Source organism: Etheostoma spectabile, chromosome 23 (assembly GCF_008692095.1).
Source record: "Etheostoma spectabile isolate EspeVRDwgs_2016 chromosome 23, UIUC_Espe_1.0, whole genome shotgun sequence".
NCBI classification, from domain to species: Eukaryota; Metazoa; Chordata; class Actinopteri; order Perciformes; family Percidae; genus Etheostoma; species Etheostoma spectabile.
Window position 1 is genome coordinate 14,011,040 of NC_045755.1, and position 25,626 is coordinate 14,036,665.

At 42.0% G+C, this 25,626-nt stretch overlaps 1 protein-coding gene across 2 annotated transcripts; it reads left to right on the plus strand.

Moving 5' to 3' along the window:
- The first annotated feature begins 3,883 nt into the window (after positions 1-3,883).
- On the plus strand, positions 3,884-25,566 carry LOC116672758 (proline-rich transmembrane protein 4). Of its 2 annotated transcripts, none has more exons than XM_032504587.1 (4): positions 3,884-4,056; positions 9,867-11,173; positions 17,199-17,333; positions 22,791-25,566. In XM_032504587.1, exons 2-4 carry the CDS (start codon positions 9,958-9,960, stop codon positions 24,854-24,856), a joined length of 3,417 nt encoding a protein of 1,138 aa, XP_032360478.1. In that variant the 5' UTR covers positions 3,884-4,056; positions 9,867-9,957; the 3' UTR covers positions 24,857-25,566. The 2 variants fall into 2 exon arrangements, with proteins under 2 accessions (XP_032360478.1, XP_032360479.1); XM_032504588.1 differs by having other exon boundaries at positions 3,905-4,052; positions 22,791-24,856.
- The last annotated feature ends 60 nt before the right edge of the window (positions 25,567-25,626 follow it).

Below are 25,626 nucleotides of genomic sequence, written 5' to 3' on the forward strand. Positions count from 1 at the left end.
CACACACACACACACACACACACACACACACACACACACACAATTCTTAGTATACTCTATTGGACGACAATCTGTTCCCCAGCTCTGTCCTCAGACCTGAGCACGACAAGTCCCTTTAACACAGTGAAGTCCACTGCCATTAGCCATTAGTCACACTGATAACACAGGAATATGTGTAACAGTGCATGATACGGTCCACAGAGGTTATTTTCTATTAGAAGTGGAAGTTTTCTCAGTAGTACAGTGGGATACTGGAGCTTTTTTGATGGAGTAGAAACTAAATAACCTCACAGCAGGGGAAAAGCCGTTGAGATAGATAAACTACTGTCAATGAGAGCTGCAACTAATCATTATTTCCTTTCCTTTACTAATTGATAAAATGTCACAGAACGGTGAGAAATTCTCATCGCAATTCCAAAAGTTACATCTTCAGGTGTCTTTGTCCTACCGATGGTCCAAAACCCAAAGATATTCAATTGCAATGATGTAAAAAAAGAAAAAAGAAGCAGATGTGTGGTGATTGGGGTCGGCTGGTTGTCAGATTCTGTTTTGTTTTGTCAGTATTCTAGTTCTTGATTGTGTAATTCTGTTTCTCTGTTGGCCCTGTGTCTACTGTGTTTTTTTGTGTTTTCCCGCTCTCTTCCCACCTACTGCTGCCAGCTGACTACACACACCGGTTCTGCATTCACCATCACCGCTGTCCAGCCACGCACACCTGCCAGCCATCTTCAATCAAGCTCAGTACTTCAATCCCAGATCCACTCACCATCTTTGCTTGATCGCTGTCTCAGCCACACTGGTGACACATCCCACAAGCTCTATTTGAATATTGCATACTTACCTGTCTTTGTCCTGTGCTTGTACTTACCTCTCCTTGTATCTATTTCCCTGCAGTCACAGTCCTTGCTTTCATCTCCAGTCAGCTGACTCCACCGGTAGGTTCCCTCCTCACGGCTCCCTGCTTCATCCTGCCTCCGTTTCCTCTTCCAACTTACCCCTCTTTGACTCCCTCCGTTGCCCGGATTCCAGTGTCTCCCCCTCGGCTCCCTCGGCCCTGGTTCCCTCCTCGCTCTTTGAGTTCCCTCAGCATCCTACTGCAGCCCTCTCATCCCTCGCCATCCTACCTCAGCTCTCAGGTTCCTCACTATCCCTCACCATCCTCACTATCTCTCGCCCTCTTCACTATCTCTCACCAATCCTGCCTCAGTTCTCAGGTTCCTCACTATCCCTCGCCCTCCTCACTATCTCTCGCCCTCTTCACTATCTCTCACCAATCCTGCCTCAGTTCTCAGGTTCCTCACTATCCCTCACCATCCTCACTATCTCTCGCCCTCTTCACTATCTCTCACCAATCCTGCCTCAGTTCTCAGGTTCCTCACTATCCCTCGCCATCCTAACCCCAGCCCTTGTATCCTTCGTTCCTGTTTCTGGCGTCCGCCTTCCCACACCTTCTCCTTTTTCTTTTGTTTAATAAACCGATTTTTTGTTGAATTGCATTTGGGTCTGATCTGTCTGTCTTCATAACTAAATGCTCACATTTGGGAGGCTAGGACTAAGAAATGTTTGACATTTTCAGTGGAAAAACTGGCCTCAAAAAATTAATCGACCATCAAAATACTTGTTTCTTCTCAACTAATCAAATAATTGACTGTGTCAGCTCATATTACCATATGACGGGCAGTTTTCATATTTGTTACAAGGACAAGTTACATGCATGTGTACAGATCATAGCTTAAATATATCACGTATTTAAGAATTTTAAAAACAATCATTTCATAATCTTGCACTCATGGTCTTTCAAGTATAGTGATGTTTAAATTTATAACAGTTGTTTAACTGCAATAAATCATCTTATGCTTTGTGTCATCCATGTCACAATTGTATCATGAGATGCTAAGCTGTCAATTGGTGTGCTGCATGAGCGTCTTATTTGAAGATTTAATGCTTTAAAGTTATAAAAACGTTCATGAGTGAAGTAACAGCGACTCCACAGCAACGGAAGAGTCCGGTCCACAGGACGATGCACGATAAGTTGTCTGCCCTCAGTCATTTCCTATATTTGTATTACTGCAAAAGAAAATGTTTGAAATATAAAGAACAAAAACAAGAGAAGGACTCTTTAAAGGTTGTAAATAAATAAAGACTGAGCTGGCACTAGGCTACAGATCCCTAATTAGAGCACACATACATAGAGCTTGTCCTCGGGCACAGTTTAAAGATCAGCTTATCCTGTCCTTAGTTCATAACTTCATAAGACATACTTTAATCTGTCCTGAGATCGGAATTGGAGTTAAGTTCACCTTTCATTTCTCTCACCGCTGTTAAGAAAAACCTGCTGGCTAGAAAGAGACGCTTGTCCACAGTTCTTACAGAAATAATTGGATTTTTTTCGAGTGCATAAAACCAGGCTTTACACAAACCTTGGGCGATATCTACTGTCTCTAAAAAATGTGTGCTCCTACCACAAAACAGGATGTTCTTCATAATGACGTATAAAAAGCTTCAAAGACTGGCTTTGTCCATCCTTTATATAGCACATGTCGTAGCTTTTGAAGAATACGTTATGTATTTCAGCTTTTGAGGATATATGTGTCTAATCTAAATCCAGTTATTCCATTTAAATGCAACTAATACCTTGACTTAAAAATAGAGGAAGCAGCAGCTGTGTGGTAAGGAACCTAGTCTTTTATTTCACCGGGGTAAAAGTAAAGGTGGTAATAATAGTAAGGAGAGTCAAGGTGAAATGTGTTATTAAGGCGATGTTGCCTGCGCCAGCGGGACTGAGCTGAGCTGGTGAGGGGACCTCATCACAGACAGGACTGCTCAGGAAATTATGTTTCCTTGGGCTGATAGTTCACTGATTGTTTCTATATTTAGGAATTTCCTGGGGATCATAGAAGGAAAGATCTGGGGAATGTTTTGCCAAAGTTGGTGCACAACAATGACTCCTTCAATTGATATGACATCTTAGATGTCAACGGAGTTAGGTCAGGGACTGTGTTAAACTGTGTCAAAGGTGAGTCCCTGCAACCTTGTGTTAATTTGTAGTAGGTTGAACATGACGTGAGTCGTTCTGTGCTCCAGAGGGCAGGGATGAAAACTAATAAAACTGATGCTTTAAAGGAGAACTTGGGTCTTATTTTGTGGTGGCAGCCCAGTATCCGTACCTGACAGATTGATGTCCAATGCCAACATTTGGTGCCAACACAGGAAGTTATTGTGCAAGATATGTAGCATGGTGGAAAGTTAGGGTTTGAAGATCGGTGTGATGGATGGGTGTATAACTACCTTCATGCAGTAACCAGAGTTCACCTCCAGTCAGACCTGCATTAAACTTTTGCATATATATTACCAATAAACATGATCTTTCCCTAACCTTAACCATACCTAAACTAACGTGCATTTGCCATAACAACAATTTTTATTATTATAAGATATAGCAGAAAAAGAGAATTTTAAAACTATTGGCATTGAACATAATTCTGTGTTTTACACAACATCCCAATATTGATGTTCTTGTTTGGCGATGGGGTTGGATTTTATCATAAGCAAACAGAATGATGCCAAAACTACCCAAGTTGTAAATAGAGGAATTGATTTTTTTGCTTGCAAAGCCAAAATGCCAACATCAGCACATATTAGGTCTAAATATAGTGCTTGAAAACAGCTGCATTCAGATTTGACCAGCTTACAGCTTGTGTGCGTGGGCACATGCAGCTGTGTGTTTGCACAACTCTGTTTCCCAGTGTCCGCGGCACTGGGTGATCTCCGCTAATGAACAATTGGCTCGGTGAGGTGTGACCACAGGCATTGTGACGGAAGCCACACAGTGGACTACTGATGCAGTGAGCGAGAGAGATCGAGACAAATAGTGAGAGAGAGAGAGAGAGAGAGAGAGAGAGAGAGAGAGAGAGAGAGAGAGAGAGAGAGAGACTGGAAACTCAATCCCACACAGTCAAACCTACACTGGCTCAGAAAGACGGTCTCTCCTGCAGCAGAACACACACACACACACAGCTGGCTGTGGATTCTCCATCTTATTCCATACATCTGTAGGTAAGACATGTTTTCATCTCTCTGTTCATTTAGCTGTACCTCTCTCCCTGCATGTGTGTGTGTTCATCAGCTGCTCTGCATCTATGAATAGGGATGTGTGGGTCTGACTCCAATATGCATGCTGTTACACGCTGAGAGACGCACTCAGTGAACACACTGACACACACAAACATGTTTTTTTTTTAGAGGGCTTGTGGTTGTTCTGGGTGCATTGATACTAATAACAATCGGGATTAAGAAGATCAGAGGGAGTCATTTAGTGGTAACTCTATAGATGGAATGTGTGTGTTGGTAGGTGTATTTAATGAGAGTGTGTGCGTCTGTGAGTGTGTCATCTGAATATATAAAGATTAACATAATGCAACTTCTATTAATATCTGGCTTGGATTATGTAAGCACATCCACGTTTACTCTCTCCATTTTAGCATAAGGATGTACAGAATGTGTCAGTGTGTGGGTTTTGATGTCAGAAAACTAGCAAAGCACGGATTGGTTGTTGTTGTGTGTGTGTGTGTGTGTGTGTGTGTGTGTGTGTGTGTGTGTGTGTGTGTGTGTGTGTGTGTGTGTGTGTGTGTGTGAAGCACACTCCAACAAACGGAACAGCGGAGTCCAAAAGGTGCTGAAATCCCGAGGATTAGCAAGACGTCTTTGGCTTCAGCTGTCACCATGGCGAAGAAAGCCGGTGGAACGCCTGTGTTTGAGAGCTTCCTTTGTAATAGTCAGTTTCACCACATTCATCAGCTCTGGGGCTAACACAAGCATTAGCCCGGAACAATTAATGTCATTCTCAAGCATGGGGAATGTGTCATGAGTGGTCAAAGTGGGGATTTAAAGAGGTGTAGTATAAGGAGGCATGGAAGATGTGTGGAGAGCCAAACTAAAGAAAAAAGGAAAGATTGAGTGTATCAGCAAGTTCTCACAGAGAAATTAAAGTCCAGAAGATGCTATTAATGGTGCTGCTAACGTTCTGATAGGACTTCTGCATGTGGAAAATGGGTTTGTGAGATGTCATGTCAAACTAAACACAGGAGGAAACCCCGCAGATTAAAATAGCAAGGCATTAATCTTGTTTGTAAATAGCATGACTCAGTTTGTTGTTTGGTTGTAAAGCCTCTAGGAGGACATCTGTAACCTGTGATGCTGCTCTTTTGACCAGAGGGTTGTCTGTTGTCGGACATGACAGTAGCTCTCATGATGGTCAATGTAGTCCAGGGACTATTGACATTAGCTGATTGGACTATTTCTATCTGTGGATCTCAATGATGGGAAGTTAAAGAATCTACTAGAAAATTATGTCAAACAAGGAATTATACAGTTAACTTAAACAAGGACTGACAATACACAAACAGCAGTGGAATCACATGTAAAGAACCGGTGCATTTCTTTTTAAAATAGTATGTGCTTAAATGAAATTTCAATTGGCTTTGAGTTAGATGAGGAGATCAATACTACTCTCAGCTAGGAGAGCGATACGGATCTATCTATCTATCTATCTATCTATCTATCTATCTATTGGCAGGGACGCAAATAAGTCTATTTACCTAAATGTTGAACTATTCTTTTGCAATATGCAGACAATGAAAACACAATACTCTAGAATACCTTAACATAAGTTTAAATTACAAAATTGATATGGTATTATTTAATCAATCTCTATTTATGTAAATATATAACAATGAAATAAACCAATCGTAAAATCATTCTTTTTTGTGTGAAATTGGGACATTAGATGAATACAATAGCTTGATAGTCAGAAACTTGGGCACCAGTTACTCTCTGTAACACTTTATAAAGCCCTTCAAATGTACTGCTTCATGCAGAATAAATCCCTGCTGGCTTAAAGCGGCCAGTCAGATTGAATCTGTGCAGTAACGACATCCCTGCGTAGCACCAAAGTCAGGAGAGGACAACAACAAAAAACACCATGTGTTTACTCCTTAGATGGGAGACAGAGCCCTGTGATGTTAAAGCACTGCAATCTGACCCAAAAGCATGTGGGAGGATGCACATCTTAATACAATCGCACCTACATATAACCATGGAAATAACCCTAGAGTGAGAACTAGGGCTTGTGAATGTGCACGCCCACACAGGAGATTCAGAAAACCGTCAACCATAACAGTAGCCATTTGCAGGAAAGGTAAATTGCTCCATTATCCTGGACTGTGTCATTGATCCACAGACCTTACCGTGCTTATAGCAAGTTTGTTAAATAGTAATGACATGGGCCGCTGTTAATCGGTCTCCAACTGTGACTCCCCTTAGCATAGAGCATCTCCGTTTCAATAAGTCAAGAGTGACACACACCTTTAATTCAGTCACTGCATTCAACTCCTCTTTATCTTCCACCAGTTGCAGAACGGCTGCGGATTGGCTCTGCTGTGTGTTGGCTCTGTGCTCCGCCGTCCGTCAATACCCACCAGGTTCGGATTTGTTGTGGAACGGCTGCGGCCATGACAGTTTGTTTCCATCCAGAGGAGTAGACACGTCACATCTATGAACCATCCAGAACAACAGGATCTGTTGTTCCATTTCTTTAACTGTCTATGTTTCTTTCATGTGCTGAATTGCAGCAGAGCTCTCCGGTGTCCGGCAAAAATAGAAGCTCTACGTGTCAACGGAGCTGGGACGGAGTCAGAACGCAGCCGTTCCGCAGTCAGTGAAAATACACACGTTGACTTTAATTGAAACCTAATGATTCCGCCGCAATTCCACAACTGGTGGAAATTGGGAATTAATATGATCAAAGAGGGGCATGTAATGATGTAATACTGCCAGCAGGCTGAAGGCGGATGAAGATCAAGATGGCTGATGGTCCTGGGAGATGTGAGAGCGTGGAGGGCTTCTAATGAACACAACAGACACACAGACTAAATTGAAAGACAGGAGTCTGTTTACAGAGTTAATAAAGGACTCGCTGGCAATAAACTAAAATGAGCATTAGGGAGACTGCAGCAGAGTTTACTCTCCTGGACTACGACTGCCACAACTGAATGTCAATATGGTGTCTTTGTGTCTCCCCCTTTCTCCCTTTCTCTCTCTCTCTCATTTATTGCCCTTGTCTTTTGCTCTCTGCCCTTCTCTTCCTTCGTCTCTGCTCCATTGAGCACACTACAGTGGAAGGCCCCGTCTTTGTTAGGAGCGGCGAGACAAAAACGGCAGCAAAATAATAGAAGGGACTTGTAAATTCCCCACAGACACTTTTTATAGTTCCTTTCCACTTGCTCTGTTGCCTGTCAAAGCAGACAATGCCTTCACTACCAGGCACGTATTTGATGTGGTGACAAGTGGCCCAATCCGGAATCAGAGTACAAGCCCATGCTGTGGTGTGCTTTTTGATTACTTAGTGGCTAGCACTGTAGATACTGTGTTAGCTTGATTGCTAGTTTGTTTGAAAAACAAAATGTGTTTACATGTTTAAGCTGCTATTAGCAATATCTTTGTTTTATTAATATCCAAACTTTGCAGTTATCCTCAGCTCTATGGAGCATTTAAGTGTCTTTCAGCTTGTTGTTTTGTTTTATGGCCCGTTACTTTAATGTTTGGATTAGCAAGAAGCTCTGATAAACACACTGTACATTACCCAACACCAAACTCTACACAGACAAAGTTAGCAACTAACTGTTGAACAAAGTGGAGCAACGAGCTGCTAAAGAGTCAGATATTAATATTTCCATCAGGAATTGCTTTGGGTGACCAGAAACACGACTCCAAATAAAGGCTAACAATGCTAATGCTAATAAATATTTGCTGGATGGGTAAATATGCTACTGCTTTCTGATAAGTTTACCATATCAACCTTAAAGCTGATAATATGGTTGTGTTTACAGCTTGTCCCATTATTTTCTCCCATATTGGCCAAAATAATGAATTATTGCAGGTTTAACAAAAGTGGAGCAACTTTACAGTGTATTGGGAAATAAAATAGGATCTAGGAATACAGCTTATGTTAAAAAATCCTGACTTTGAAAAGTGTATATGTATTTTCCAATGCTTGATCAATTAAATTAAATTATTTACTGTGGCATTACAATTTCAATATTAGAATCAAAAGTTGAAGTGAATTCTAACTTCAACTTTTCTGGATGTGGATGACAAAATAAAGTACGGCGTTATCAAGTGTTTATTGACAAGATGAGTCAGCTATCAACAAAATTGCATCTGGTATGTGGCCCGAGTCAAAGTGCTTGAGGGAAAGAACGGGATGGCGTACCCTCAATTCTACCCAAAACTGCACCTGTGGTGTCTTTTTATTGATTGATTTTACAAAATATATTCACTTAAAAAAACATGCTGGATTGTAAAGTAAAGTAAGCGTTTTGCGCTCTACAAGAGTTTTCTTTTACCACGCTAGGTGAGACTGAGCTAAAGTGATGCTGAAGTGAAACACAAGAGTGCCAAAATAAATTATACATATACCACATTGGCTAAATATTTGATCAGTTATTCATCAAATCAACAAAAAGGCAATCAAGGATAGAATTTATTTTGCCCCACGCTTTGGAGCTAATTAAAGTGTTACTCTGCATTATGAAATACAGTTGGTTCCTAAATAATACAGCTTTCCCTTTCTCTTTGAAAGCCGCATTTAATAATTCAGCTTTCTCTAAGTGTTTAGAAATAGCTGGCAAAATGCCTTGAAGAAGTCAACAAAGTGTGCATGCGTGGGTGTGTATTCCTACAGAACAGCACATGTGGGCGAACAAGTACACAATTGCACTAACATGCAGCATCAGATACTAATTCATCTACAATCATATCTCTGCACACGTGAAATGTGACCGTGTGTGGGGTTGGTTCAAGCTTGAGATCATCTATAAACAACCTCATCTCATTGGAAACTGATCTCATGGCATGCTGTTCAGTCAAAATGCTAAAACTAGGGAGTGTGTGGGAAGCTTTATGTTTGACCAGTAGTAAGTCTTCACATCTCCGTACCTGACTGTATATACAGGCTGGGTTAGGGAAGGGAGGGGAAGATGGCCGGCAAAGTCTCTGCTCTGCAGATCTGTGAGATTAAGCCTGAGACTCTTATAGTAGTGGCTGATTGATCTTGCATATTATGTTTGGTTTTTTTCTCTCCCATGCAAACAGATCTTTCTCCCTCTGCTTTAAAGAACAAATACATCTGAGATTAAAAGAGAGCAAGGCCAAAGCTGTGGGAGAGTTGAAGTATAGCTAAAGCATACAGGTTGTTGTTGTCACGGGGGAAATTCCTTTGGTGCTCCAGTCTTTTCACTGAGGCAACAGGCTAGCGACTTTGAACCACTCTGTGCCCCAAAAAAGAAAAAGAGGTCCCTCTATTCTTATGTTGGCAACCCGGACCCTAATTCTTCACTAACCTCCCCCAACCCTACTCTCAATCCTCACTGAATGGAATACATATGGATGGAAGTTCTTTAAGTTTAAGTCGTCTAATTGGTCAGTCCGTGTAGCAGCCCAACCCCTGTGACACAGCATGCACATGAGCAAGAGCCCGACATAAATACTGACCACCACATCTAACAAGACACCACTAAATGTGGGGTTTTCATAATACTTAAGCTCTTGTTGTGCTTTGTGGTGGGTGACATTTTTTTTTCAGCCTACTAACTTCAGCAAGCTCTTCTAACGATTTGTATAGTTTCTACACTTGATTTACTTCACAGTCTGGAAAAACAGCTGAAAAGCAGGTCACACTCGAAAATGTTCAAAGAAAAGAAAAAATGAACAGATGCAAATTCTATCAAGTTTTCCTCAACTCAAATTTAGCCGACCAAGAGTGGATTAAAAGTGTGTCACTCTGTGTCCTGTGTGTTCTTGTCTTTTAGGCCATTTTGCCAGAGAATCAGACAAACCTGCCTCAGGGAGCAGAAGAATGGAGAACAACATGTGACCGATCTGTGCGCCACTGTCGACAGCATGCTTCGCCTCCTCCGGACCTTGGCTTTCTGCTTCTGGTGTTTTTTGCTACTTCACAGGCGGGCTGTGGCTGATGAAGAAGCCCTCTGGGGATCAACGGCATCAAGCAAAGACCCACCTGAAAAGAAACAAAGCTCTTACTGGTGGACCCCGTCTCTGCCAAAGCTCCCTGCCATACCCTCACTACCCTTCCATATCCCCTTTTACAGGAGCTCGGACAGCAACAACGAGGATGCTGCATTGACCACAACCACCAAAGGGCTGACAGAACCAATCAATCACCTGCAAGACTACTCAGGTTCAGGAGAAGGAAGCATTTCAGAAGCCTCTGAATCACCCACCACTTCGACTCAGGGGCACCTAACCAGCGTGACAAAGATAAGAACAGAATCACTTCCAAAAGGGACATCAGAATCTCCACACAGCAGCATAGCACAGAGCGACAATGGTACTCTTGTTCCAGACTCCTACTCTCCCACAAGCAGTTTTATCAGAAACACTCTGTTCACTAACAGTCCCACCAGCACAAACACTCCTGAACACAGTGCAACACACACCAACCCACCGAGGGGCACGGGACGAGCGGCCGGAACCAGCATTGGCGCCACTACACAACACCTGCCAAAGGAACACACTGATAAAAAGGAGGTTGGAGATTTCACAGAAAAGATCTCTTTGACGATAGCATCAGAAACCACAGTTCCCACTGCCTTGACATGGGCAGCAGCCCAAATCACAACAACCCCAGGACTTGTGGAGGCCACACTGACCAGCAGACACCCTCTGGGGTCTGTAACTCCACCTACGTCCTCAGAAACCATGTTTGTCAGAAAACCACAACACTCTACTGTCAGTGTTACCCTCCATGCTGGAGAGGCCACAATGACGGAAACAACCCCAGGACTTGTGGAGGCCACATTGACCAGCAGACACCCTCTGGGGTCTGTAACTCCACCTACGTCCTCAGAAACCATGTTTGTCAGAAAACCACAACACTCTACTGTCAGTGTTACCCTCCATGCTGGAGGGGCCACAATGACGGAAACTCACCCCACTCAGAGTAAGGCTGACCTGGGCTTCTCCGAGGCCAGGTCAATGCCTGGGGAGGAACAGCCGGGGGTAATCACCACTGCCATGGGGATCAATCACAAACTGGTGATGGAATCCATAACAAGCACAACTCAGATCCAAAGGGTTAACATCTCAATAGCAGGAGGTAAGCAAAGTTAAACCAATCAATGGTGGCTGGATTGACTATATAGATGTGATCCATCATGGGCAGGCAGGTCTTAAGTGTTCAATGGCTGGCTGTCGAAAAACATTTTGGCTTGATCGATGACATATCTGACATGGTGAGTGGTCAAAGGTCCGACATTAGCATTATTCCAGATGTTGTTGAAACCCTGACGACACTCATTAGGTCCAAGTCTGGAATCTACATTAACAATGATTACAATGATGGGTTATGTGTTGAAATTTCTGTTCACCTTGAGACTAAATATAATTAAAAAAAAGTTATTTAACAAGAAAATAGGATTTCATTCTAGGACATGAGATAACACAAATGTCAAGACATGAAATAAACCAAAAGTCAACAGTATCTCTGTGGTGGTTAACATGACAGCTTTCAGAAATGGGAGTTGCACAATACAGCAATCAAAACCATCTACAACAGCATGAAACATATTTACTGTATTTCCAATGCTTGCTTACCACAGACTTTGAACTATTCAATAAAATAGTTCCATGTTGGAAGTGATGTGTTGTTGATGACTAAGTTGATTTAACATTTCATTGTTGCCAGTGAGTAATTCGTATCATCCTATTTAATTTTTTTAAATCCCATATTACATAAGCCGTTCAGTGAATGAAAGGAAAGAGGATTTGATTGAAGGCTGCTTGGTGGGTGTTTTGTTTGTCAAAGAGAATCAAAATGAAAAGATGATGAGCTAAAACAGCTACTGGTAGCCAATAGGTTCCAGGAGACTTTTACATGACAGTGAGGCCAGACATCCTTCGTCAACGCCCATCCCCCAACACTGGTAGCAGTGTGGTGTCTGTGTGTTTAATGAGCCTTCAGGAAAGGTCCTCCTCCTGGTAGAGACACATTCATCATGTAGGGTCAAAGGTTGGGCCAGAAAATGATGGGTAGATTATTCTCAGTCGGTGAAGTTTGATGTCCACCTGATAAACCTGTGATTGTTTGATGGATGTATTCACACTGTAGTGCCAGCAATATGTACATACTAATATTCTGCAGGTGCACATTGATTAACGTCTATAATTTAATGCTGGCCTCCCACCAAATTCATATTAATATCAGTCAAAATAGATATTTTTTAATAATACAATTTAAATTAATTGTAGTCCCTATATAATTACACAAATCTTTAGCCAAAACAGAATGAAACAATTTAATGGTAATACATGTACAAAATGATTTCCCCTTTTACAATACCTAATGCTTTTCTCTAAAAAACTGAGGTTTCTCTCAACCCCTCTTGGCTACTCTTGTTATTCTAAACAGCTTTTAGCTCATTGCTTGACAAAATCTCATGTTAGGGTCGGTAGCTGTTCTGAAATTTTCAATCAGATTTAACAGTTGTCGTAGAATTTCTATTTTTCTTAGCACTTTAGGGACTTCCTTTTCATGTGTGACACAGTGAATAGCTACTAAATGGACCTTAAAAGGAGATTGTTAAAATGAGATTGTTTCCAAGGTCAGAAATGGACTTTGAGACACTCCTGGATAACTTTAATTCAATTCAATTCAATTTCATTTATAGCATCAATTCATAACAAGAGTTATCTCGAGACACTTTACAGATAGAGTAGGTCTAGACCGCACTCTATAATTTGCAAGGACCCAACAGTTCTAGCAGTTCCCTCCAGAGCAAGCAACAGTGCGACAGAGCCAGGCTCTTGTCTGACGGGGCCGGTTGGGGTTGAAATGAATAGTGGCAATAATAGTCACAGTAAAAGATAATGGAACAATACTGGGTACTTACAGATAACAATGTATTCTGTACAATATCAAAAAGTACATTAACAGTTCCTTAGCAGGAAATAAAGATTTAGAGAGAATGTTTTCTTGCAGTGTTGGAATGCAACTATTCCAAATCTTGCATCTTGCATACCTTTACGCAGCTTGTTCTGAAACTGGTGGTGTTACGTTTTGTCTACAGCGACCGGTGTTGTGTCTACATTTGTTTTCGGTTGTGCATGGTGTGACGGCATGCAGAAAAGATAGGGGGGGATTGGCCCGGGTGGGGAGGGCTGTTGTTGCCGTGTATCAGTATTCCAAGCGCACACTCAGCGAAATCATTTTGTCTCCAGTGGGACCATCCGCTCGCCAGTCGCTGTTCACGGATGCTGAACGTGCTTCTCGCCATTTAGTCTACTCCCTCCCTTCCTCCCTTCCTCCCTCCCTCCCTCCCTCCCTCCCTCCCAGCTCCCCTCCGCCTTTAGCAATCTCTTTTACAAACACAAATCCCTGTCACTTTGTTCCATGGACATCCATGTCAGCTTTGCCTGCTTTAAATAGTAAAAATGTCCTGACAGGGAACAGATAAGCTTTTAGTCATCCATGGAGAAATAAAAAAAAAAAAACAATAAAAAATATGGTCCTTTTTTGCACCCTAGTAGTCTATTTGGTGTGGTAGTGCAGTGTTTAAATAAGCACACCTTGCTAAAGGACGCAGGGGGAGACTTCATATGACAATGAAAGCACAACCCCCCTGCATTATCATACATTATCATACGTTGTCCCAATGTAAACATTCAATCCGCGTGCTGTAGTGTATTTTAAGCTACAAAGGGTGAATCACTCCCCTACCGGAGGTGTGGAACATCTTCGCCACACAAATGGGTGGGTTTTTCATTGATCAAGTGTTTGCTATGTGGCCTTGCCCTTGAGAAGGCTGTCAGGTGTAAAAAAAAATTGAAAGAACAGCAATGATCTGCATCTGTGTCAAATCCTTTACTAAGGGACACTCCAACAGCAAGGGCAATTATGAGAAGAGAGAGCTCCTTCATTCTTTCCCCTCCTCCCACCTTTTCCATTACTGTATGCTGTATTAAAAGACCCTTAACATACTCCATTTGTAACTGCAAGGATATATGGTCTCTATGATCTAAGTGCTGTAACGAAGCTATAGCACGACCATTGACATAGATTAATTGCTTAAGAAAATGGATTCACGCACAGACCATGTGACATGAATATCTAATGCCCCAGTATATTTACATGGAAAAAGGGTTTTAATGCAAAACTGTGGTGACTTTAATATTATGTTAATCTTTTCATAATGACTCCCTTAGCAAGACAGAGTCCATGAGTTCTAGAAAACTGAATGGGTTAGGCCTGTTTGTTTTTAGGATTTGACCCACAGCTCTCAGGCGGAATAATATTGATTAATGCAAATATGCAATTAGACAACAATCTGGAATAATGATCACCTTTATATGGACTGATTTCTAAGTAAGATAGCGGAATGGAGTTTTAAAATTCCATGAATCCCTTAGTAACTATCTTAAAATAGAACCAAATTAGCAATAACCTGATGCAATTTTGTGCAAGTACATTTGAGATGAGTTATCCCAGTCATAATATCTCATTTTTATGGATCTGATTATGCGCCTCTGACTCTCTGCTACACTGCTATCCAACGTATTCTGTTTCGCTCTTATCACTCTAAGCTCAGTGTGTTCGTTACAAACCACTGCATGCTTTCACAAACTAATTCGGGGCTTACGTAGATAAAGCAGAGTTTAATGGAGTCCAAGATCATCTTTTGTTTATTATTTCTGGAAGCCGGAAATGAGGAGCCTCTGAATCACTATACACTATGAAGAACTACCACGCCAAAATGGCATTTCCTCAAAGGTTTTGCCCACTGTAGGTGCAACGTTAAATTCAGTTTAGGCTCTCTAGATGAAATCTAATAGAGAAATATCCATTCCCAGCCTGAGGAGGAAGGAAGGATATTTTGAAAAAACAATGGCTACATCATACTTTAAGTTCATGAAGGCTAAATGAAACGATGTATGTACTAATTAGGTAAACAGTAACATCTTTTATTTTTATCTTTTGGCTTTCATTTTGCTCTGTTAGCAGTCTAAAAAATAGCCAGTCATTGATAATTTTGCTTGTAGCTCAAGAGATAAGCTCCACTTGTACTGAGTGAGTGAGTGATATGATCCTTATATCTTATTTGTAGAAAATCTCGTTATGTTGAAATTTAATCTGCAGTGCGGGCACATCCAAGCATCTGTTCTGCAGATCTGAGATGCTGCAGCGATCCGGCTGTGGTGTACAGTCTTAAATTACCAATTCACTTGACACAATCAAACCATTTTCAATTTATATACTTTTTTTAAAATTAAATTTAAAATTTGTTCATTCTATTGTTGGAACACACTACACACACAGGCCTGAAATACACACACAATGCTCATGTCCTATAAATGCACAAATGGAGAAATGTTAGAGTGAGGGCTTCGGGACTGCTGGACAGGCACACCCCAGCAGTTAGCGGGATTTGGCGCCTTGCTCAAGAGCACCTTGGCATGATAACAAAAAGGTTGTGACAACAACAAACGTTTGAGGAAACAAATACACAAATGTTTCGGCCAATTAGTCATCTTGGTCAGATAACTGTAATGACTCACTGAAATTTAAACTGTAATGACTCAAACTTAACCTGTGGAGTTTTTTGTAAGCTTTCAGTGTTCCTCACCAAATAATCTCTGGACCCATCGGCAACAGACAATATTTTGGTGGTTCCGGTGTAGCCAGCGAATATACGGCCAAGAATTCCTCTTTTCGTGTGCCGGTCACAGTCTAATACTAACACAAGAGGACAGGTACAGACGATGTTTTGGCAAATCTCTATAAACAGATATCTGCATATCAATGCAGAAATCTGTTTACAAAAAGCTAAAAAAAAAGCTAAATCCTCATCAGAGAGCCGATAGGTTCCGATAATGCCATTTGGCAAACGCGTTAACCTCTTTTTCTCTCCACGCGGACCATTTCCCTGCATATGACCTAAGGCCTTGTTGAGGTCTAACAAATGTGTCAAATACATTATCTTCCTCATAAAACATTTGCAAAGATGTTTTTTTTAAACATTTATAGTCCTGCATTGTTTACATTCAGCTTTACTATCTTGAAGTCTTCTTCTTCATTGCCTTTTACCGCATTGCTACGTTTTGTTGAAAATGACCGTGTTCCAACTATGGATCAGCTAAATAGCGTGAAAACTGGCGACTGTGTGTTGTGATTTGTTCTTGTGTGCAGACAACTGACTGCAGACTGGGACGGTCGTAAAAACAATTCCGCTCCTACTGGTTATAACCTCCATGGGATACCTTTAAAATCTCAAGTTTTGAACAAAATACGTCGCACAAAACCCATACATATAACTTACAATTGTTCTATTTGTAAATGTTACTCAAAATATAACTGATTTATAGTGGAATAAATAACTGTTGTATGTGCAGGTAGGTCATGTGTAGGTCCTTTGGTGTAGACAGATCTCCGTCTGCAAAGCAGATTTTGCTTTGGAGACTTTTAAAACATAATATTAAATCGGGTGCTGTGAGCATGACCTAGATCATACTGTACGATGGTGGCTCGCATTGCCTCGTCGCTGTTTTTTTTTTCTAACTCATCATTCCTCCCACTAGCCCTGTGCCTCTGCGTCTTTTATTAATATTAATACTGAAGTTATAAACTATCACTGTACCTGCTGCTATCCCTGGCTTCATCACAGTCATTGTTCCAAATCTCATAATCTCTAGAGTGATGTACCTATTTCTCATTCTTTCTTTCTTTCTTTGGTCTCTTAATAAAACAGGCATGGGGTCTGGATTTTGTAATGGATCAGGATGTACACACACTCTCAAACATGCACACACATATCAGGATGTCAGTGTAATTAGACTATAGATGGCCAGACTACTGTGCTATGGATGACTGGCTACAACTAAGTGGGCGATGGGCCAATATATTTGACAGAACTGGGTTAAGAAATATAGTCCTTCCATGTTGTGCAGTGGGAAGCTCAGACATACTGGGAGCAGAGAACACAGAGGGTTAAACTTTTTCCATGGGAAGGCTCCAGAGTTGCTAATCAGTTTTTTCTCAGACTTCATGGAGCTACAATGTCGTGTTCTTTAAATAACAGTCCTTATCGCTTTGACATCGCTCAGAGGTTAAATTGCATGTGTCTTCCCAGAGCTGCCGGGCAAAGAGGATAAGGACGATGAAGAAGGTGTGGTTCCTTCAGCTGACTGGGACGGTGACACCAAGTTGGAAGACAATTCCACACCATCCAATAAGCTGCTAACAACATCTACACCACAGAGCACAGGTGAGAAAACAAATCCCTTGAGATGTGAACAAACAAAATATTTCAAAATCCCATCCATTTGAGCATGCGTTTGCTCTGGCATGCTGTTAGGCGGACTACTAAAAGGACTGCAGGCTGTTTGTTTGAAAAACCGTCCTGTAGCTGTTTCAATATGTGTTTCTTCCAGTCCTTTGCAGGTTGACTATTACCTTGCATTCTTTGCCTAAAGCTACTAATTGCTTCCAATGGGAGGAGGTAATTGCTTAGTCAAGCTGTGATTTTAGGGAACTCTTGAGAACAAAAGAGTAAGGGAACAATGCCTACCCCGATAAACAAATATGTCTCTCAGTTAAGTAATCATTGATCTGGTGACAATAGCTGCCTGAAACTGAAAATACACACAAGTAATTCAGTGCTGGCCAATGACAGCAGAGTACTTTAAAATAAAGACTCGCTGCTTGCGCAGGTTTTTTCTGCAAATAACATTTAACGTATTCTGTTTTGGAATCTATTCATTAATGCAGGGTGTAAAATTTCTCCTATTGTATTTGTGTGATTTAAAACCAGGTCCATCAGACACAAAAAAACATTAGGTGAGAATACTGTGTATAACAATAGACATTAATAATTAAGGCTGGCAATGTTCTGTATTGTTGTTATTGAGTGTGTTTCCATCAACCTGTTTCTATGCAATGAATCCCATGACAAGTCTAACACCAATAATTTGACCATCTTTCATCCCGTTTGCACCAAGCCCATTGGCTCTTACTGATGACGCACATCTTTAAAACCTGCTTACAAATATCCAGTTTTCTTTTTCACAAAAGGCTCAGCAATTTCCTCAAAGAGCTGGCCATAGCAGTTTTCAGAAAACATCACTCAAACACGAGTAAACGGGGCATTTGTGGGGGAACTATTTTCAATGGCGGATTAATACATAGTTGGTGTTCTAGAGAGTTCATGGCATGGTGTTTTTATTGGTTTTGGGGCAGTGGAGGAACAGTGGAGGTCCATGGCACAGAACAATGAGCTATATTAGGCTTTTCTACACAGACAATATTAGTAGAAACAATTCGTTATTGGCGTTTGGTCACAGGACTTTTTGATAGTAAAAAAATATAGTACATCAATGGGTTCATTAATCAAAAAATATTCTCATCATCTACTGTAAAATCTGGTGTAATCTCAATGTATACATATACAGGTGTATCATATACTATAATATTCCATCATCATGAACTTGACTTCTGGTAAAAGATGTTTATTGAAAGATTTACTTTTAGCCCAGTTCACAGCAGCAGATGTAACCCACATTACCTCGCCCAGAATAGCAGATGTTGCCGAGTGATTTTCAAAAACAGACCTGTCAAATGTGCCACTTTCTGATGATAAGGGCGCTACGGGGCTTTCTATCTTGGTGTGCCACGAGTGAGTGAGTGAGTGAGTGAGTGAGTGAAACAATATGTTGGTCGTCTGTCTGCCATTAAAATGTGTACTGCCTAAAGCAAAAATCTGTTGTCGATAATATCTGCTGCACTTAAACAACTTTACAGGTATCATACAAGCTATCCCATTTGTTTTAAGGGACCCAGATCAGGTGCTTTAGCACTAAGTGCAAGCGTCGAGAAAGCAGATAAACCGTCAGCCTAGCACACACAACTGGCTCCTGCTCAGTATGCATGATCTAACTTCTCCATGAGCTCCCACTAAATTGTTTTTTCTGAGGTGATCCTAATTGAAAATGAAAGCAATCAGATAAAAACAACATGGTGCTCTCAGTTTCACAACGCAGAATGAACACACAGCTAATTAAGATTTGTGTGGGGTTGTTGCCTATTTAACATCAGTAGAATCATTCACCTTTATTACCTAGGCTGGTCTGCAGGGTAAGGTGCCTTAGGTGAGACCGCTTAGGATTTAAAAGCAAAACCCAAAGTAATTAAGTAATAAATAAAGCCCCTGTGCACTAATTAGTGTTTCAACTGAGACCTCAATGAAACCACTCCTCACAAGAAATCTGAAGCCTTGTAATGTGAGTTTTTAGAAAGTTGTTAATTTATCTTTTAGACTGTATGCTATCGGTTATTAAAGATTAAGTGAATTGTCTTAAGACAGATCTACGTTCTTTCAATTTATACTGAATGTAACATAAAATATTCACAGAAATCATTAGCTGCAGGCATTGTGAAAGAAGGGCTAAATACTTTTCCAAGTTTTCCAGAGGATAAATCCTACTAACTTGGGTGAACCCATGGCATTTATCCCTAGCGCCATCATCAGTTCAACGTTTTAGCTTAGTCCATTATTTTGGTTTAAGACCAAATACCTACAAATGACAAATGCCATTCCTTTCATTCTCAGCTATACTTGTGTTTTGTGCTCATTTGCAAATGTTAGCATGCTAACACGCTAAACTAAGGTGTTGAACATGGTTAACATTATACCTGCGTGACATCTGCATGTTAGCAATGCCTATATGAGCTAAATGTTAATGCTAGCATGGCTAAAAAAAACTGCTGTGCCTAAATACAGCCTTACACGCTTTTAGCTGGCTTTTTATGGCAAATGGACTGCATTTACATAGCACCTTTCTACCTTACACACACATTCATTCACCGCTGGTGGCGGAACTGGAATGCAAGGCGTCGGCATACCCATCTGGCTAATAACAGGAATTTGTGTGAGGGCAACTCGGGGTTGAGTGTCATTTCAGCGTCTTGCTAAAGGACACTTTGACATGCGGACCGAAGCAGCTGGGGACTGCACCGTCAACTTTGTGATGAAAGGTTAACCCACACCTGAGCCACAGCCGGCCCTTCAGCTGCTAAATGCTGCAATATGTTCCCAGCACCAGCTAGTCAGAACAGGTAGTGTAGTCAGTGGAAATTTCAAGTCTTTAAAAAATTGCATTTTTGACTTTCTTAGTTAAAATGACTTCAGTTTATGTCCACAGTCACTTTGCTTTCAGGCTGTCTGTCAACTGCAGATATGTCTACTGCCCCTAGCATGGGGGACCTGTTCCCACAGGAATGTGTCAGATGACCGAGCAGCATGCAGTGGAACGTAACGTTCTGATCCTTGTACTGTAGCCATTACATACCAAACCCCGTCCAGGCGGCTCAGATGAGACATTTATCGACATGAGCGAGGTAACAAAACATGGCACTGAGTCAATACGTGTCACCTTTTTCAGTCGGCTGGATTGGCAGCCAAATCATCACCATCGCCCTGGAAAGTAAACAGTTGGACGGACGAGTCATAACACTGCACTGAACACCACCTAGTTTATCAGTGGCCCACACATTCATCAAAATGCCTGCAGCTGTGTGTTTGTTTTACACTCCAGCCACATTTTCCACACCGCTACTGTCTGTTGTGATAGGGGGACTTTGTCAGTGCAGTTAAACAGTGCTGGTTTATTAGAACACTGACATACGGTAGTTAATGCCCTCATTAAAAGCTGCTAATGTCACTTTAAACATGATTAAAAACACCTCCTCATTTTCTCAACATGACACCAATATATCAATGACATGGCTTTCAGCATTCTGCATTGATTCAATATGGAGTGGTTACAAGTAATGATTGGTGTCATCATTGATTAATCTGTTGATTATAAGTCACGCTAGCACAGTAATGTCGATCCATCACTTTGGTCCAGGCTGGAATATCTCAAATACTACTGGATAGATTACTGTGAAATTTGTTGCAGACATTTGTGGTTCCCAGAGGATTAATCCTAATAACTTCAGTGGGGGGGGGGGGAGCAAAAAACACACGGCATGGGAAGCCACTTTTAAAATATCTAGGGAGTCCAGGAGAACCGAACAGAAAACTGTCCTAGTTCAAAGATACTAAACCCACGTATGGGAGTTTCCTCTTTTCGAAGGCAGAACAAAACAGTGAATTAGGTGACCAGGACAGGGTGGGATGGGAAACACAAGAATACAACCCATAAAAGTACATTAAAATACAGATGAGAGAGACTTAAAACAAAATTGCTAAACCACATAGATCCCACTTTTAGGTGTACTTAGGAAATGAATAAAACAATCTATAAGGAAAGGTTTGGGGGTTTTGTGGTGCTGATGTCTGCACATTTAAGTTCTTTAAGTGGCACATACCAGAACCACCCTATATAATGTATTCCCCAGGCTTCGCTGGACATATTTAACCCCTTTTTTCTCTGTTTAAGACATTAGCATTAGACAATGCTTTTGGGCTGTATTTAAAACACCATTTTTACACAAATAAGTATCTAATCTCACATAGAAATTACAGCTAAATATTTTTGAGTGTACTAAACCTGACTGATGTGTGATTTACTGTGCTGTCAGTGTATCAAGTTCATTTGTCCCCATCTCTGTTGTCCATCATAGCACCTGGCTCTTTATGGAGGAGTGATTGCCTCTGATCTCCAGCAAAATGACTGATGACCTTGTCTCAGTGTGTGTGTGTGTGTGTGTGTGTTTGTGTGTGTGTTGCTTTGCGTGCGCAAATGAGAGAGACGTTTTTCTTCGGCTTTTGTAGTAGGGCAAGGGGTTTAAGCTGCCGTTATTAGAGTGAAGGTCTCAATATGTTCTTTTTTGTGGTGAAAAGATAGTATGTGCATGGTGATTGTTATGTTTTATGGAAAAGAACAAGGTCTATTATGTGAAGCTCAGTAATGTGGAGACAAGGAGGCTGAAAAATCATGTTTGTCTTTTTGCCCACCTGTGAGATATACTGCTGTGAAAAAAACGTAGTGTGCCATGTCCAAATTTAAGTCATCCTCCAGTATGGCACAGATGAGCTTTGCAGGCGTCTTTGTGGTGTTCACACAAACACATATTACATGGTTCCCCTTAATTTCCAAAGCTAAACCATTTCCTTTGCAGTGCTAACCACGTCTAACACAATCATGATTAACTGTACGCGCATGGAAAATCCAGATGGCTTACGTAATGCAAGAGAAACTAGCTCTGTGGTTCTGAGTGGGCTGTTCTCTAAAACACACACACACACACACACACACACACACACACACACACACACACACACACACACACACACACACACACACACCCACACACACCACACCACCCACACACCACACACACCCACACCACACACCACCACACACACACACACACACACACACCCTCTGACGTGGGCCCAATTTAAAGTTGCCTTTCTACAAGCTTTTAAAAAGGATTAGCACATTATGAGGAAAGCGCGCTTTTACCATCCTGGATCTGATCCAACTTGTTTTCTGGCTCCAATAGTTTGAACCTTGATTAAATGTTTCTGTGTATTCTTATGAGTAAGTGAATGAGTATGCTTTAAAATGAATTAAAATTGGGATGTTTACAGCTGTTGCCTTTTCCAAGTTTTGGATTTTTCTTGTCTTAAATTACTCATTAAAATATGAATCTTGTTTATTCTCCCATGTATTTAAAGCATATTTGATCAAATTAAATTTCTACTTTTTTTTTCTAGAAACTCCACATTTTCCTCTGTACACTGAAGACTGGATGTCCAACCCGGTGGACAGCAACGCCACCTTCCTTCCAGACTGCAATAAAGAGCGCTCCGGGATCTGCAACCTCTCCGACACCTGGGACGCAACAACCTCCTCGGAGGTCAAGCACACACAAAATATCACTGCCATGAACCAATCAGTCAACCCCCTCCTGATCCCTGCTCCGCTCATGTTGGTGCCGCTGTACACCGACTGGAACAGCGCCATGGCAGCTTGGGGCCTGGCCTGGGAGGCGCATGTATACGGGGCTGGTTGTGTCTTTGCGATGCTCACGCTAGCATCAGCACTAAATCTGCTCTGCTTGCCACTACGATGTCCATCCGGATGTGGATACTTTGCCCTGGTCAGCCTGTTCCTATTAGCCGCTGGTTGCACCAGATCTTTCTCCCTCCTGTACGATGCCTACGGCCACCAGGACCGTTTGCCCTCCACAGAGGCCTCACTGATACTCTACGAAGCACCGTTTCCCTGCTTGACTGCAGCTTTTGGTCTGGTTTTCCTTCTCCTCTCAATGCGCTCAAGAATGCAGCTCTCCTACTCAGCTTTCCAGAGACCCTGTTTCCTTGCCTGCCTGGTAGTCCTCCACTTTGGTGCCGCATTCGGACCGGTGACATTACTGAAGTTCTACCAGCAAAAGCCTCCCCTTTGCCTCTTTCTTTCACTCATCTCACGTGGAGCCTTTGTAGCACTAGCCACATTTCTGTCCGCTGCCTATTTTGTGTTCTACATCTACGTGCGGGCAGATTCGAAGCACATCTACCACCTGAATAACACGTCTCCAACACCTGCTGAGCGCTACAACCGATGCCCCTTTGCTGAGAGCCGGGACTGGAACCGTGCAGCTGTAACCGTCTGTATTTCAGCATTGTTTTGTTTAGCATGTGCAGGACTGCAGTTATATGCAATGCTCAATGCTATGGGTGTTGCAGGTGGAGAGGAGGTCTTCCATCCTTGGCCCTGGTGGGCTTTTCAGTTTAGCTGCAGACTGTGTGAGCTTGGGGTTTGTCTCACTTTAGCCTTGGTGGTCGCACAACCAGTCTACTGTTCTGACCATCTACCAGCTGCAGGGAGCTGCTGGACTGAACTGTTGGCATCCAAGTCCCCCATCCTGCCTGGGAGCTACCAGTGGTCCCTGAGCCAGCAGGAGAAGCTTGCAATTGTTGATACCATTGGGCTTGGAGAGACAGAGAACCTTCCTCTTTACACTCTGGTGGATGACAGGCTTGGCAGCAGTCTGAACGGATTGGACCTCCTCTACCACAGCAACCGGGCCTTGGCATACCGAGACCTGGACTTGGATTTGGACTTACATGGTTCAGGAAAACCTGAGGATGGAGGAGCCAGAGAGCCCTCAGGTGGATCCTCGTTTACCAGTGACTCCACCACAGATCTGCGGCCACCTTCACCCATCAACCTGCGTCGCAGCATAGACGAAGCACTCTTCAGTGAGGCACTCTTTCCCATGAGCCTCTTTAGCCCTGCTAGACCTTTTTGCTGCAGAGATCTATCGATTAACAACCACTGTGCATTTCCAAGCAATGGCCTCTGTGATCCTCTCTCAATGGACCCTGGCCTATATCGGACCTCTTCCTGCGTGGAGATGGCGTCTCAACCCCAGCTCTCTTGTGCCCAAACTCAAGGAGACACTATTGTAGGTGCTCCACCATCTCCCTCCCTGTCCTCTTCCTCCAGCTGTTCATCTCGTGAAGGTTGGAGGGGCAGCTCTTCCTCCTGTTCCCTCTACCGAGAATCTTTCGGAGGCTCGTCACTGGTCCTCTGTCCGAGCCCGGAGAGACATGCGCAGCAGCTTCTCCAGCAAGGGGGTATTGGCCATGTGGCGTCCTCTGGCCACCAGGGCCATGCTGACCCACAGAGGCAGTATAATACGCTGGGCGCAGCCTCACAGGAGAGCCTGGACCTGGACATGTCGTCTGAGGCAGACCGATCCGTGCAGGAGGAGTTCATTACGGTTTGCAGACAAATCGATGCTTTGAGCATCTGCAGCGAGACTATTGATTTATAAAGGACAGTCTGGTCAAATAAGGGTTACACAAAGGACTTATTAAGAAGGATGTCAGGCTGACTGTCAAGCATTTTTACAGCCTATTTGATAGTGCATGGTAGCTTTTGCATACACCATGAAAGACCTATAGCTTGCAAAATAGTTTTTGGAGCTTTGTAATATGGTCATTAGTGAATGTCAATGAGGGTCTAAGTGCCAAGAATGTCAAAAGCCAAATGGTAATTTGTATCTTTTACATGTTTGATAAAGGCTAGTGAAGTTTGACACAGTCAAAAGAATAGTAACATTTTGCTGTGTGGAGATAACAAGAATTTGTACAAATGTTTTTTATTGCATTTCTACATTCCAATAGATAGTACTGTGACTAAAGTTAAGCACTTATTAAATACTACTGAGGTCTTATGCTTTCAAATTCAACAGAATATCACTGTCATTAAATCTCATGTTAATAAACAAATGAGATTCAAATTAAGTTTGTCGAACTATAAACTCTCCATACCAATATGCAAGACATCTTATTTGCAGTTCTGGTGCAAAAGTGCCCTCTACTGGTAAAACACACACTATGTTGCATTATCCTCCTACATTTATCACCAATGAACTGTGCTTCAACATACACTGACGGCATATTCTATAACCGGTCTAATTTATTTATGTTCAGATATAACTGTGCTCAACATACAGTTTAATAAAGTGTGTTTTATAACAAATGGCTTGTTTTACTTGAGGTTCAAAGTGACATCCGGCAATGTGAGTTTGCAACTCATATT